This window comes from Saimiri boliviensis, chromosome 13, assembly GCF_048565385.1.
Source record: "Saimiri boliviensis isolate mSaiBol1 chromosome 13, mSaiBol1.pri, whole genome shotgun sequence".
NCBI classification, from domain to species: domain Eukaryota; kingdom Metazoa; phylum Chordata; class Mammalia; order Primates; family Cebidae; genus Saimiri; species Saimiri boliviensis.
Window position 1 is genome coordinate 94036237 of NC_133461.1, and position 17008 is coordinate 94053244.

The 17008-nt window shown below is 35.8% G+C and overlaps 1 protein-coding gene across 9 annotated transcripts in view; it reads right to left on the reverse strand.

Annotated features, from left to right (window-relative positions):
* PSD3 (pleckstrin and Sec7 domain containing 3) overlaps positions 1-17008 on the reverse strand; it is a 682522-nt gene that overhangs the window by 235263 nt on the left and 430251 nt on the right. For all 9 annotated transcript variants that reach the window (XM_074384015.1, XM_074384005.1, XM_074384006.1 and 6 more), the window contains 4 exons: positions 16734-16928; positions 16552-16632; positions 12947-13059; positions 10659-10717 (listed from right to left, as the gene is read on the reverse strand). In XM_074384015.1, coding sequence (XP_074240116.1) covers positions 10659-10717; positions 12947-13059; positions 16552-16632; positions 16734-16928 — 448 coding nt within the window. The remainder of the gene's footprint in view (positions 1-10658; positions 10718-12946; positions 13060-16551; positions 16633-16733; positions 16929-17008) is intronic.

Consider the following 17008-nt stretch of genomic DNA (forward strand, 5'->3'; position numbering starts at 1 on the left):
TAAAGATACCAATTTGACTCATGCGGACTTTGAAACAGCCATTAGGAAAATAGCAGTTAAGTGGGAAAAATGGATATATAGATTCAGACCATCAAAAGCCAATTCAAATACATGAAGTCCTACCTAGTAAGCAAGTATTAGTGCAATCATCCAATAGACTGTGCCTTAATTTTCCTTACTAATGTAGAGAATAAAGAGAACCAAGAGATGTGGTTTTCTATGTGTTAAAAGTGTCCAACAAATTCTTGAGGGCTTGATAAGCTGAAGTTGCTTATATCTGTTTATTGCACTCCTCTGACTCATTGATAATTCTTCTAGGTAAGAATTATTAGTAACAAAAGGTGAGGAGTCAGATCAGTCCATTTTGCTGCTTATTGGCATGCATTTAAACACCGTCCTTCCCCTCAGGCCTTACTTATACCAATTCCATAGGGAGTAAAGTAAAATAAAGTCTTTGTCATCAAGAAATATTTCTTACGATGTCTGGATTTTTTAATCCTTGTCATGTACCAAGCTGTATCAATTGTTTAAAAATACTATTATTCAGGCAAACACCATCCACCAAATAAAGTGAATTATAATCAGTGATTTTGTATCTTAAGGATTTATAAGTATCCCAGAGAAGCTCATATACTGTCATAGTTCCATTCATTTCCTTCCCAAATTAGTTTTGGATAACTTTGCATAAAAGTAATCCTGCTCTGAAAGAAATGTTGACTAGTTGCGTGCCAAGAAAGTACTTTCATAGTAGTTTCTCATATTCTAAATTACTTCCCATTAAATCAATAAAGCATGGAGATTTGAAAAGACCTCTTGATGCATTGAGAAGCACAGAAATGGTACCTTGAAATCAATACATTTCCTATTAAAACAGGTACAACTGAAGATGAAGCTCTGGATCATTATAAAATCAGTAGGCATTTTTATCAAACTTAAAAAACATCAAATAACAAAATGGAAAATTTAAAAAACACACACACAAGAATTCTATTTGGAATCCCCAAATTCCAGGCAGGCCCAAATTTTAAATATTTAGCTAATCAAGGTATCATCCTTAATGGGAGAAAATACTAATCAAAATTCAAAATACTCTACATATCAGGGGCTTACATCATTTCCCGACAACTTGAGGCTATTTTCTGCATCGAAAATATTACCATTTTCAAATGTTTTCTTATGATAAAAAGAAGTTTTATCTATTTGTGTTTGTTTAAAGATATATTAAATGCCGTTTAGAGGAAAATTCCTTGATAAATTTATCATTTCAGGAAGAACTTATTCTTGGTATGTTTAACAGATTCCTATATGGAATTTTTAGTAAAGAGTTTGGGGAAACAAGTGTCCAAGCTCTGGCAGGTTTCATGAACTTAGGGCAAGAGTCTAAAACAGAAAAATTCTGTTAATTTCTATAAAGGACCAGAGAGTGAATATTTTAGACTTTGCAAGTCAAATATTCTGTTACAGCTATTCAACGCTGTAATTGGTGTGAAGATGTAAACAACTGGGTATGGCTATTTCCAATAACACTGATTTACAGAAACAAGTCCCAGATGGATTTTGTCTATGAGTCATAATCTGTCTCCCCTTTGTCTTAAAGAAAACTGGAAGGAAGTGGTATTGGCATTGAGGACAACACTGTGAGTGAGCAAGCAAACAGGTTAGGCATCCTGATGTATTCTGTTCTCCAAACGCAGTTTTTCCTTTTGTTGAAATAAAGGGCATTTCCCCCCACCCACCCCACCGTAACAGAGAAGCAGTTCCCAACTTCTGCAGTAATAATGAGAGCAAAGGGGAAAGTAAAGATGGAGAATTTCATTCATTATCAGGAGCAGCCAGAAACCATATACAAGCTTCAGCGCTAAAGTCAGCATCCAGGTAACCAAGTCTTCGAGCACGCCATCTCTGGCAATCTGGGGAATCTAACCTTCTACAAAGCTCTGACCATTGCCTAACTTAAAATCAGCCCTAGGAGAGCTATGAATAGACCAGCTGTCTCAATCAGGTATTCACTAGGAAAGTGGGCCACAGCATCTACTCTGATCCAGAGGCTGAAGAATTAGGCATAATGATCCTAAAATTCTCCATTTTTAATAGTGTCACATCTGGAAACTCTGTGGAAAACGTGCTTTCAGAGAAACCAAAAGCCCTTATCATCCATTGGAAAAACCTGGTTTCATACATCTCAGGATATTAAAAACACAGCAGGCGTACTCTCCCATATGACAATTCCACCTCCTCCAACATGTTACAATAAATGGTGGAAAGGCATACTACCGATTTGGTAATTACTTCAGTTATGTAGCTCTGCCGAAAGCTTCTGTTTTGCTCTTATTTTGTATGCTTTGCTATCAAATAAGTTTGATTATGTCATGCTGCCCTCAGGTGTCCATTTCTTTTTAAATGCATGATTGGTGGGCAAAGCATGACCCTTTGTAAATTTTCAAACCAGGACTACAGTGGATATTCAGTGTGCTTTTTTATAAACCCTAATCACAGAGCACATATAAGTGCTAAAAGCTCAACGTTTAGGAATATCTCACATGTCACTGGGACTTTTCCCACCTGCCCTATAACATCCTGACTTTGAAAAAGGAACCAGTGGCAAAAAGAAAAAAAGGAACTAAAAATAGTACCTCAGCACAGTGGTTCTCAAAGTGTTTCAGAGATACTGTTCCAGATGTCCCTGAGGTCAACCCTATTTTTATAATAACATTAAAAACATTTTTTCTCCTTCTCTCTCAAACATAGAGTTTTCTAGAAAATACATGACTTCTGATACACTGCAACTGATTATAAGCAAAAACAGATCTGAGAATCTAGGCATCCTTTACTAAGCCAAATACAAAAAGATTACAAAAATTTTAAGTGCTATTCTTTAATATATTTCTCAATTAGAAAAGTATAACTATTGTTCATAAATGTGTTATTCACTTAATGGGTTTTTAATGATTAATACAATTTTAAAATCTTAGTTTTAGTTTCTGATAAATATTAATATAGAAACAAAAGATTTAGGGAGTTCTCAAAAATTTTCAGAGTATAAAACTATCCTGCGGGCAAGAAGTTTGAGAATATCGAAATATCAGATTTTTATTGATATTTGATAGAAAGTACTTTCTCTAAAACTTGAGAAGATAAACACACCTAACTCACTATCAAATTACAAAGACTATCAAACTATTTTTAACTTGATTGCTATAGCAGGGCAGGCATTAAAGTAAGTAGCAGGATTAGAAGGAAGAGTCAGGGCTTCAGCCACCTTCATCCTCACTTCTTGCTCCTTCCTCCACAATCGATTTGCAGGAAGTTAGAAAGAGTGAAACTGACTTATAATTTGATCTGTTTTCCTTGATCACCTTCTGTAACAGAACTATGCCAATGTAAAAAGCTTACAATGGTAAGAAGGAAAGATAGGTAGTGACTGAATAATGTATAAGTTAAATAATCTGAAGTCCCTTAGTGAGCCCCACTGACGTAACTGATTAAAGCTATCTTGAGGTATTTTCAACATGTAAACCTGTTCTAAGAAAAGCAAAACTACCAAAAGTGGGAGGCTAGAGGGCTGGGAAAAGGGACAGGTGAACGAACAGAGGACAGAAAAAAGGAAAGAAGGCTTTCATTCTGAGAGGTTATAGAATCCAACACAATTGACCAGTGCATGATTAAACTATGGTATACATAGATAAAGATTCCTTTTAAAGTCTAGACCATTGGCAGTATGACAGTAAATTAGATTCTGAAGTTCATTTTACAACTAAACATTTTTAGATCATGACATCTCTCTATAAAAACATTTCAACAGCTAACGGTTAGGTTCTCAGGCTATTCCCTATATCCTTATTGTGGAGACAGGAATAGTGTTGGTGAAAATAAACACCAGGCCCCACTAGAAACCCTCTATAACTGTGACATCTAGGCCTGATTCTTTTATGAACTTTTAGGATCACTGAAAAGCTCCAGGGATGACAACCTCAGGGCCACTGTGACTTGGAAGCTCCAAGTCAGGTGAAAAGACAGACCAACAGCTTCTCAAGCTGATAAGCGACCTTAGCGAAGTCTCAGCATACAAAGATCAATGTGCAAAAACTGCTAGCATTTCTATACACCAACACAAGTCAAGTTGAGAGCCAAATCATGAATTATGAACTCCCATTCATAATTGCCACAAAAAGATTATCTTGATACCTAGAAATACAGCTAACAAGGGAAGTGAAGGACCTCTGCAAGAACTACATACCACTGCTCAAAAAAATCAGAGGTGACACGAACAAATGGAAAAACATACCATGCTCACAGAAGATTAGAAGAATCAGTATCATGAAAATGGCCCTATTACTTAAAGTAATTTATAGATTCAATGCTATTCCCATTAAACTACCATTGACATTATTCACAGAATTAGAAAAAACTAGTTTAAAATTCATTTGGAACCAAAGAAGAACCCAGACAGACAAGGCAATCCTAGGCAAAAAGAAGAAAGCTGGAGGCATCATGCTATCTGACTTCAAACTGTACTAGAGGGCTACCGTAACCCAAACAGCATGATACTGGTACAAGAATGAACACACAGACCAATGGACAGAATATAGAAGCTAGAATTAAGAACACATCCCTACAACCATCTGATCTTCAGCAAACCTGACAAAAACAAGCAATGGGGAAAGAATTCCTTATTTAATAAATGGTGCTGGAGAAAATGGCCAGCCATAGGCAGAAAACTGAAACTGGATTCTTTCCTTACATCGTATACAAAAATTGACTCAAGATGGATTTAAGACTTGGATGTGAAACCCAAAACCATAAAAACCCTAGCAGAAAACCTAGGCAATACCATTCTGGACACAGGGATGGGCAAAAATTTCATGACGAAGATGTCAAAAGCAATTGCAACAAAAGCAAAAATTGACAAATGGGATCTAATTAAATTAAAGAGCTTCTGCACAGCAAAAGAAACTATCAGAGTAAACAGAATACCTACAGACAACCTACAGAATAGAAGAGAAATTGTATAATTTATCCAACTGACAATGGCCTAACATCCAGTACCTAAAGGGAATAAAGTTATAAGGAAAAACAATCCCATTAAAAAGTGGGCAAAGGACATAAACGGACACTTCTCAAAAGACATGTGTGGCCAGGAAACATGAAAAACCTCAATATCACTGATCAATATTCCAAATCAAAACCACAATCTCACACCAGTCATAATGGCTATATTATTAAAAAGTCAAAAAAACAACAGATGCTGGTAAGTTTGCGGAGAAAAAGGAATGCTTTTACACTGTTGGTGGGAGTGTAAATTAGTTCACTCATTGTGGAAGACAGTATGGTAATTCCTCAAAGACCTAGAACCAGAAATACTATTTGACCCAGGAATTCCATTATTGGATATAAACTCAAAGGAACAAAAATCATTCTGTTTTAAAGACACATTCATGCATATATTCACTGCAGCACCGTTTACAACAGCAAAGACATGGAATCACCCTAAATGTTCATCAATGACTGGATAATGAAAATGTGGTACATAAACACTGTGAAATACTATAGATCCACAAAAAGGAATGAGATTATGTCCTTTGCAGGGACATAGATGGAGGCCAAGGCCATTATACTTAGTAAGCTAAGGCAGGAAGAGAAAACCAATTGCCATGTGTTCTCACTTACTAGTGGGAGCTGAACGATGAGAACACATAGACACATGGGGCAGAACAACTCACACTAGGGCCTGTCAGAGAGTGGAGAGTGGCAGGACTGAGAATATCAGGAAGAATAGCTAATGGATGCTGGGCTTAATACCTGGGTGATGGAATGACCTATGCAGCAAACCACATCGTCATATGTTTACCTATGACAAACCTGCACATCCTGCACATGGACATCTGATTTTAAATGTTAGAAATAAAAAGGTCTTTGTAAGTAATAATTCAGGGGAAAAAAAAAACAGAAAAGACAAGACAGATATGACGCCAAGGAGGTGGGAAAGATGACTCCAAGGGAGGAGGCACTGCTGGCATAATAGAAATTATGACCATAGCTGGAATCTACAACAGGGGAAAGCTCAGAGAGAAAACTGAATGACAAGGATAACTTTAATGGCAAAGGGCATCACAGATACAGGGAAGCACAGACAGAAGAGGTATTTACGGGGAAGATATCCTGCAGGAGGATGAGAGTACAGCATGCAAATGTACTTAAGGCAGCTGCCAGTTACAATAGTGATCATTACAGATGCAGGGAGTTCTTGAGGATATTAACTCAATGAAGTTCGTCAATTTTATGGAGGTCTGTGATGCTTTTGAGAGTCAAAATATAAAACAGCACAATATGAAGGATTAAAAGCATTAAATTTTTAAAACAATTTTTATAAGTCATTTTCCACTACTGATAACAAACCAAATATTTATCTAGTATTTAAGATTCTGTTTACAGATTGGAAAAGAAATAGTGAATTCCGATAATCTATCTCAAACTGACTCTATATATTTTTTTGAAAACACTATTCTGTTACAAAACCTATACATACTTTCTTCTTTGATTTTTTTCTTCTCCCTACCAGTATGATGTACTAGCTATGGTTTTAGCCTTTATCAAACTTATTACCCAACACTAAAAATGTTAGCAAGGTCCTGCCTCATATATTAAACTCAGACCACAGGACATGATACTTAACATGCTCTGAGTATGCCAAGGGCAAAGTATATGTGGGAGGTCAGTCTGAGATAGAGCCACTTCTAAGAACCACACCCAGGCTCTTATACAATTGTACCTGGTAGGCTGGCTCCCGCCAATACTGAAGAACAGAGGGATATTGGATAAAATTGCAACTGAAAATCTCAAGCCTTGATGTTGAAAGGCAGATTTTGTGGAAAAAAAATCTTTTTATAAATAATAATACCCTGGCTACTACTGCTTCTTACCACAGCCTGACCTTGGCCAGACGCTGACTTGTAGATCTCTTATGACTTTCTAGTTGTAAAACTGGCCAAATGACTATGCTCCAATCTACCTCACTCCTCACTGCTCTGTAATTCTATACTTAACCGTCCTACCACCTTAGAACACCAGCCCTGGGTGATAATCCTGCCAGGATGGTTGGAACCTGACTTATCTATGACTGAAGTACAAGTGAGCTAGTTAGTTGTAGCGTATAGAACACATTTGAAGATCTGTCCAGAAAACTCTAACATGTTAAATATTATTCATACCATTTCTAACAAGGTTTAAGCAAAAGACTTCAACTCCTTCCTTTCTGATAGTTCAAACAATATTCGATACAACTTAGTTCCATTATAGCAAAGAAAGATAAACTCTAGAGTTTAAGAGAAATGTATCAGTATGTATAGAAGTTTAATTTATAAATATATTTTGTAGATAAAGAGGCATTTCAAAAATAAAATAAATTATGCAGCAAATTTGCCACATGACTACAATGATAAAATATATAATCTAAGAATAAACTACTTGTAGACAAGTAAAAGCAAGTTGATACTATTGCTAGGAAAATAATACATCAGTCACATTTCTTAAAAGCAGCTACTGAATTTCTCTTCCCAAATATTGTATAAACTTCAGGTTGTCTTTTTCCCCTAGCCTAATTAGAGAGGTTTAATACAATCCATCATGAAATTAAAACACCTCGCCAGTATTTTCCCATCTTAGCACTTCAGCAATCTGCTACCATGTCTTCGTCAAACCTGACTAACGAGGACAGCCTAGCCAACACCATCAGAGAGGATATTTGGCTTCCATGAACACTATCTCATTCACTTCTCATCCTTACCCAAATAGCACTGAGTATGGAAAGGAGGAGGCACACACACACCATATGTGTTTGTTAAAGGTGAAAATTAGAAAAAGGCATTTCAACATGTCACATTAGTCATATGTAAGTATAATATTAGTATATATACCATATTTTATTAGTAAGGAAATTAGCAGGCCAAACCAAGGCCCTTATCAATGCATCTTCAGTGCATCATTCCTTAGAGTAAAGGAAAGGTTCACAAAGAACAGCCAAAACAAGTTAATCTCCTAGTAGGGGAGTTAGCCTTCCCTTATATAAAGCACATAAGGACAAGCTGGTCTTGGCACTTCTTAGAAAGATCATGCTGAAGTATTGTTATTATGACAACAATGGTAAGGAAAAAAAAGAAAAATGGTTTATTAGTTTACTCCCCAAGAAGATTATTCTGGCATTGGTTTAAGTAATGGGTGGTGACAGTCTAGGTAGCAGCGCATTAAGGAGAAGGTGAAAAGGAGCAGAACAGTAGAAATAATTCATTTTATCATCTGCATGATTCAGTTTTCATAGGGGCCATGCTGATAAGTCAGATACTAAAACAATAGCAACAGAAAAATCAGGCAACCATGATGCAAGAGAAGTTACATCTGCAATTATGGATTAAAAACTTACCACCTAGAAGAAAAGTTTATTTTTAAAATGAATCCAGAGGAGAAAGACAGAAGAAACACATTTTTACATGGTTAGTTCTTATGATAGCTACTATACATTCAACACACTTTTAACAGCATGCATTACAGAAAACTAATACACAAAATCTAAACAGACAATCCCAAGTATATCGCACACATTTTTTAAAACAAAGCAGAGAACTACTTATGACCAAAAACATGATCCTGAATATGACAGAGATTCACTGTTATTGATAATTTTCTCCCTCCCCTATCAGTAGGAGAAAATTTTGCTACTATTGTCAATTGTTAATTATCTGTAATGGCCTAACTCAAGCTAGTATTAAAATGTTAATTTACATAAACTCTCTTCCATCCCAGTCACCAAGAAGAAGCATGATGCTCCATCTAATCTCCTTATAATTTCTTGTAAGTCTGAAGAAGGGCAAATGCCCTAGATTTGTGGCTCTGAACCAATAGCTACTGACACTAGGGTGTCCACAGCTTATCTGGACATTAAGCATGCTGAGATAGCGGAATAAAAAATAACACCTTCATTGGTTACTACATTTCAAGTTATTATGATTAAGATACATGCTTATGTAAAAGTATTAAAGCGATATTAGCTTTTCAAAAATGCAATCTAGGATTTAGTAGAAATAAATCACCAAAAATCTGACAAACGCTCTAAGAGATCTGCAACCTTTAAAAAGAAATTGCAGTATTACCGAATTGTTTTCCTCTCATCATTAAACATTTTCTCAGTTAACACATGCTAAATGTACAACTCTTATATGTTGATGGAACCTCAAAATATCTGATGTGAAGAGAATTCCTCATGCTGATGATCACTGACTTGGATGTTACATGTGGCCAAACATGCTCGAAATTATCTCCTTTGGCCAGAAAGGTTAAGGAAAAGATAGGTGCTGAATGCAACTGCTACCACCAAATGGGCTGATGAAGCAGTGAAAACTTGCTTGGTCAGTAACAGGAAAAGCGTGGTGAGTACAATCCACTGACTGGCCATCCCCTTAACAAGCCGGATGATGTTAGACTGTGGTACTCATGTCTAGGTTCACACTGTGAAATGCCTGCATTTCCACACAGTGTATTAGCTGTGCTGTTGCCCAAGAATGCTTCCTGAAAATATCTACGTTCTTTTAATCTGTATGATTTCTGGACACATGGTACATATGTTGACAAGCCACTAAGTGATTCTAAATTCACCTCTTCTACATGGCAAAAGGAACTTTCTAATTGAGCATTTTGAGATGTGTTAACATGGTGTTAAAATTAGGATTCTGTCACTATCTCTCCTCTTTACTTTCTGGTGGTGGAACCCTTTTTCCCCTGAACCCCTTCCTCTTATAACAGCCAGTCCAACTTAATGGTCCCATAGAGCTCTATTGTGCCTTTCTTAAAAGGGAGCACTACATTTTCCCAAAAAGGGAATTATGTGATTAGCTGAACAAATACCTAAGTATCAACTCTTTAAACTAATTTTTAAATTGTAAGATATATTATGGCAAATCACAGGATAATATGCTCTACGCAGACACACATTTTTCTCTTCAAAATAAAGGAAACTGGGACTATGAAGTAATTTTTGCTCTAAGTAAATATAGATTAATCTACATTTAATGAAAATATTCTAATTGTATCTATTATGAAGAGTTTGAGTAAATGCTAAAATTCTACTTCTACAAAAGTTGAAAGTTTATATATAATTATAAAATTTAAAATTTTCTCCTCTATCTTAAGTAGATGATGAGAAGGTAATTAGGTTATTTTAATATTTCAACTAGTTAAAGACTAGGTGAGCTGAGGAGCCAAAAAAGGCTGAGTTATTCCACTCACTACTGTATGTAGTGAAAACAATTCACATTTTCAGAGCTAACTTATATTCTCTCCATCATTATATATCAAATGTAATTCTCAACCAAAAAACACAAACAAGCAAAAGCTCTGCCTGCCATCTACTGGACAAAGAAGATACAGAACATACACAATTACTGCTAAACCAACTCCAGGCACCAAGAAAATGCATTTAAAATCAATCTCTGTGCTAGCAAGTGCAATTTAAAAATCATTTCTTTTTTCAAATATTTCTTTTTATTCACCTGTCATGGGAACCATGTAGAGAATGAGAAACAGGGAGACAAAAAATAAACGTGTATTAATACAAAAGCAAAGACAAACCCGAGATATTTGGGATCTAAGTTTCACAAATCTACACTTACATGGCCATGTAGATCTGTATTAAGAAGCATTATTGCACAGGTAAGGCAATGGACTCCATCTAAAGAAAGACACAAGAAAACAAAGCATGAATTCACTTTTTATTTTGGACTCCACCTTATTATCCTTAATAGGATACATTCAGAACCTATGACAACAGTACCGTGCTAGGCACAATTAGTCATATTTGTTTTGAGAAACAAAAAAGTGGATGATAATAATTTATAAAAAGAACCTCAGTGCACAGAATTAGACTCCACTATTGGTAAGTTGTTCTTACCTCTCTGGAGGACAATTTGATAGTATACATGTAAAGTCCTGAAACAGTGTCTTTTGACACAACAAATCAACTTCTAGGGATTTGCACCAAGGCAGTAATTAAGGATCTATACAAAGTACAAGGATATTCCGACAAGCACTGCTTACAACAGGAGACAAATAAATGTGATCTTCCAAAGACACATTTCTGTTAGGTTGAAATCATGTAAAAAGGTTGTCCAAGAAGAGATACGATTCTGATTTCCAAACATTAGAATTAGTCATTCTCCTTACTCTCACTCCACTAATTCTTTATACAGGTACAGTAGACAAGAGCAATTTTACAGCAGATGCTGTAAAAATTTTATCAATTTATGCTGAATTGGAAAGTCTAATTACTGCATTCATAAATTAAAGGCAGGGTATTTTTAAAGTAAATTGTTTAGTATAACAGGTGATTTTCATTATCAGTGTCTCCAAGTAGATGCTACTAAATGACTAAAATAATATTTTTTCTAGTACCATTTTATTATCACAAATTCTACATATACTCAAAACAAATTCCTAAAAGTATTTTAAAAACTTAGCAGCCAACTCTCGAATATCATTATCAACAGTCAATTGAGTACATGAATCCATATTTTTTATTTTATCCAGGGATAAAAACATCTGCTTAGATTTGAAGAAGGTTCTAATAAAAACGGCCTACTTCTATCTCTTTCATTCTCTTGTTAGCGGTAATGGTGAGAGAGATAGTGAATAACTGGTCCCAATAGCATCGATATACAGATAGGAATATGACCTTAATCAGATGATGAATTAACTGTGACTACAGCTTGGGGGATTAAGGGAAGGTACAGGCAAGCACCTTGGCCAATACCAAGTACACTTATTCAGGTTAATCAGCAATACTGAAGCTAAGAGGTAATTACTATTTCTTGTGCATCTAGTCTCAGTGAATTACTCCATAATCTGTAAGTTTATGAATAATTTTCCAAATGCAAATCAAAGTGCTTGACTTCAAACATTGAAAACTGTGCTTTATTGAAGGAACTGAAATGGATGAAAGCTCTCTCTTCACAGGGTAGGTCCACAAATAAATAGTTTACATTAAAATCATTTACATTGTAAAAATGATATAATACACATAAACTCATAGCTTATTAAAATCAACAAAAATATTGTTACAGTTAATATCAAAACAAAAGTACCAGAGACACAGCACAACTACCAGTGAGATGTTATGTTTCCAAAACTAACCCCAAAACTCAGGATACATGAGCTTTCATCAAGAAATGTAGAGACCAAATATAAAAAATAAGTATAAAAAATAAGAAAACTGAAATTTCATTAATTACATAAAATCTCAGAGTGACAAAACACGAAAAATTTAAAGAAAGTATGCTGTCATGCTAGAGAATTGGAAAACAAAATAATTTAAATAAGAGTAAAGGATATCATGCCGTCCTTAAATATTATGCTTTTAAAGACTATTTAGGCCGGGCGCAGTGGCTCAAGCCTGTTATCCCAGCATTTTGGGAGGCCGAGGCGGGTGGATCACGAGGTCAAGGGATCGAGACCATCCTGGTCAACATGGTGAAACCCCGTCTCTACTAAAAATACAAAAAATTAGCTGGGCATGGTGGTGCGTGTCTGTAACCGCAGCTACTCAGGAGGCTGAGGCAGGAGAATTGCCCGAACCCAGGAAGCGGAGGTTGCGGTGAGCCGAGATCGCGCCATTGCACTCCAGCCTGGGCAACAAGAGCAAAACTCCGTCTCAAAAAAAAAAAAGACTATTTAACGACATGAGAAAATTCTGACAATAAAACAAAAAAGCAGCTAAAAATGAAACTCGAATTCCAATTTGACACTAAATATTAAATAAATAGACTAGAAGGAAGTAAATCAAAGTGTTAATAGTTATCACCAGAGAATTGAAGATACTTAATTTCTCACAATAAAATTTAACTTTTATAATAAGGAAAATAACCACTGTTCTAAAAGAGCAATTCAAGAATTTATATCAGATTACCTTGTGAAGCGATGGCATCTGGGTTACAATAAAAATATCTATTGGAAAAGTGTATTAAAACTCTCTCTCGTTCTTGAGTTTCTCCCACAAGAGAAAATGCTTTAAAGAAATACCTAAAAGAGAATTAAAAATTTAAAAAGTAAAATTTTAGAAAATGCTACCACTCTCTTTGATAGTTAAAAGTTAATTTATGTAAATCTAAGATATTAATTATACAGGGTAAGATATTATAAAGTTATTACCCCCAAATCACTTACTAGATAGCCATTCAATATAAAGTTATATTAGTGTTTAAATTCGATAGAATTTTGGGAAGCTGAGGCAGGTGGATCACCTGAGGTCAGGAGTTCAAAATCAGCCTGGCTAACATGGCAAAACCCCATCTCTACTGAAAATACAAAAATTAGCTGAGTGTGGTGGCAGGCACCTGTAATCCCAGCTACTTGGGAAGCTGAGGCTTGAACCTGAGAGGTGGAGGTTGCAGTGAGTGGAGATCACACCACTGCACTCCAGCCTGGGCAACAGAGTGAGACTCCATCTCAAAACAAAACAAAACAAAACAAAACAAAACAAAACAAAAAACAAAAACCACACACACACACAAGTGTCAACTTAAAAGATGACAGAGTAATAACAGAGTGGTCAACACATCAAGAAAGCCTTGGGAAGGTAGGTAATATCCTCATTATGATGAAGTGTCAAGTAGTCAATTTTAAAAGGTCAGATTAAAAAAGAGACCACTTAAGACTCAATGCATCATCATAAAGGCTGTATTTTAAAACTTGTCACCCATCACGGTGCTTCTGCCATTTTGTTACACGACTGTCATCTCTATTAAGCTACTATTAACTTACATTGCTTTGTGCACAGGAGATTCTGTTAATTTTGTCCATTATCACTTTTTTTTTTGTTTTTTTGTTTTGTTTTGTTTTGTTTTGTTTTGTTTGTTTGTTTTTTTAATGAGATGGAGTTTCGCTCTTGTTACCCAGGCTGGAGTGCAATGGCACGATCTCGGCTCACCGCAACCTCCGCCACCTGGGTTCAGGCAATTTTCCTGCCTCAGCCTCCTGAGTAGTTGGGATTACAGGCACGTGCCACCATGCCCGGCTAATTTTTTGTATTTTTAGTAGAGAGGGGGTTTTACCATGTTGACCAGGATGGTCTCGATCTCTTGACCTTCTGATCCACCCACCTCCGCCTCCCAAAGTGCTGGGATTACAGGCGTGAGCCACCGTGCCCGGCTCATTATCATGTTTTAATAAAAGTTTGTTATAAGAGACAGAAATTGGGAGATATAACTAATTTATTCCTTAAATAACAGAACTAGTTTATGTATAAAAACATCTTTAAATTACAGTAACTGTGCTAAAAAACCACACACTAATCTAGCCAGTCACTAAGGGCACTATTTATTTGAGATTAATCCGGGTGACCCTCACTTGACAATGTAGATTCGTTTTCCTAAACATGAGATAGGAAGGAAAAAGCATTCAAAATATCTAAGAAATCTTACTACCTGTAAGAAATATACCATAAGCCTCATTATTATGAAAATTTGGCCTTTTCTTACTATAGATATAATTAAGGTTAACAAACTATATGGTGACAAAACTTTAAATTTTTATAACTTTTAAATAAACCACATCAGAATGCAAGGCAAAAATACAAGTTTTTCATCCACCGTTAACTGTTTTTGTTAGAAAACCCGGGTACCTTTGATGCATGAAAAGAGCCCCACAACAAATCACTGTAGTACTACACTACTCTCTAGTCCAAACATCCTCACTTCACCTCCCAGGCCTCAGTTTCTTGATTTGTAAAATTAAAGGGTAATACTAGATAATCTCAGAATTCTTCCAGAGACTGACATTTTATAAATAGTATATAAGATTAAATGCTGACTGTTTTACCTTCAGCTACTCTTAGAAGGTTGTAATACAATATAATGTAAAAAGTGAGAATCAGTGAGTTTTAGACACCTTCATTTGAAAAGGTAAGAAAAAGTGGATATTGTTGGAAACAGTTTTACAGATACTTTCTATTAATTATGTTGACATTCATTTTTATTCCACTGAAGAGTTAATTTTAAAGTATCACCTGAAAAGGCTACTGGGGCTGGGTGCAGTGGCTCATGCCTGTAATCCTAACACTTCAGGAGGCCAAGGCAGCTGGACTGCCTGAGCTTGGGAGTTCACGACCAGCCTAGGCAATATGGCAAAACCCCATCTTTGCTAAAAATACAAATAAGTTAGCCAGGCATGGTGGTGCGTGCCTGTAGTCCCAACTACTTGGGAAGCCGATTCAGGAGAATTGCTTGAACCTGGGAAGCAGAGATTCCAGTGAGCCAAGAAGGTGCTACTGTACTTCAGCCTGGGTGACAGAGCGAGACTCTGTCTACAAAAAAAGAGGCTATTGGGCTATAGTAAGAAAATGCTTAGGAAGAAAATTTAATACTACAGTCTGTAAATTCTCTCTCTCTCTCTCTTTCTCTCTCTCTCTCTGTGTGTGTGTGTGTGTGTGTGTTTTAAACTGATCATAAAAAACTAAATTCCCTACTCTAAAAAATTGAAAACAGAGTCTTGAAGAAATATTTGTACACTCATGTTCACAGCAGCATTATTCACAATAGCAAAAGCATGGAAGCAACACAAATGAAGCAAATGGTGGTATATATATTCCCCATAGTGGAGTATTACTACAAAGGAAAGAAATTCTGACATATGCTACAGGAATGAACTTTGAAGATATTATGCTGAGTGAAATGAGTCACAAAAAAGCAAATAATGTATCTGTCCCTTTACATTAGAGTAGTCAAAATCATCAGAAAGAAAAGTAGAATAGTGTTTGCCTGTGGGTGGAGGAAAGGAGGGGAAGGAAAAAAAGATCATTGCTTAATTTAAGAAAAGAATCATGGAGATGGATGGTGGTAATGGTTGCAAAATATTACATATATTTTTAATGCCATTAACTGTATGCCTAAAAATGGCTAAGATGATGGATTTTATGCTATCTGTATTCTACCACAATTTTTTTAAAAATGAAAAACAGAAAAACTCTTACAGATTGCGTTTTTCCTCCACATTTGCTCTGATACCAGTTCCTTACCATCTGAACTTGGGCTTACCATTAGGTGCAGAGTATCGGTTCATGTTAATTTCGTAAAATCAATACATTTTTCTTACTCTTTGCTGTGTTGAAGATCCATAATACAATTTCAGTTAAGTTCACAAAGTACAGGTTAAACATCCCAAGCCTGAAAATCTGAAATCCAAAATGCTCCAAAATCAGAAATGCTCTAAAATCTTCAATACTTTCCAGTGCTGAAATAAGGCTCCAAGGAAATGCTCCCTGAAGCATTTCAGGATTTCAGACTTGGGATGTTCAACTGGATACATAGAAACGTCCCTATGATGTGAAACATCCCTAAAATGGGAAAAAATCCAAAATCTAAAACACTTCTGGTCCCAAGAATTTTGGAGAAGGAATATTCTACCTGTAACTGGATGTTTTTTAAAAAATAGGATTCTAGTTAGAAGGCATTACTTTCTCCTCTAAGAACCAATCATTTGAAGGCAATGAAGAGCAGCAATGATGCTTAATCATACCTGAGTGACTGATCCAGCGTCATTCCTGTAAAATCAAAAAACTTCAGATATTCTTCTGCAACTAGTTTGCTAAATTCGTTGCTATAAGAAAACAAAATAGACTTGGTTATTGAAATGTAAACTATTTAAAACATACACAAAACAGGAAAGAATTCAGACCCCAGCAATGGGTCAGAACATACTTCTTGCCAAGGTGTTTTGCAACATCTGATCTTTTGAATCTGTCCAGCTGATAAAGGCGTTTGGCCAACCTTTTGGCTGCTTCCACATTGCTGCTGGTACCATTACTGAGATTTTCTGAAGTCTCCTTTTCCAAAATTTCAGTGCTCCCCATTTCAGAATGAGCTTCTAGCCGTTCTGTTTTCACCCCAGCATTGCTATGATAATTGATAGAGAGAGAGAAAATAGGTTTTTCTTATATGGCAAAAAGGAAAATATCTGATGAAATTTTGATACT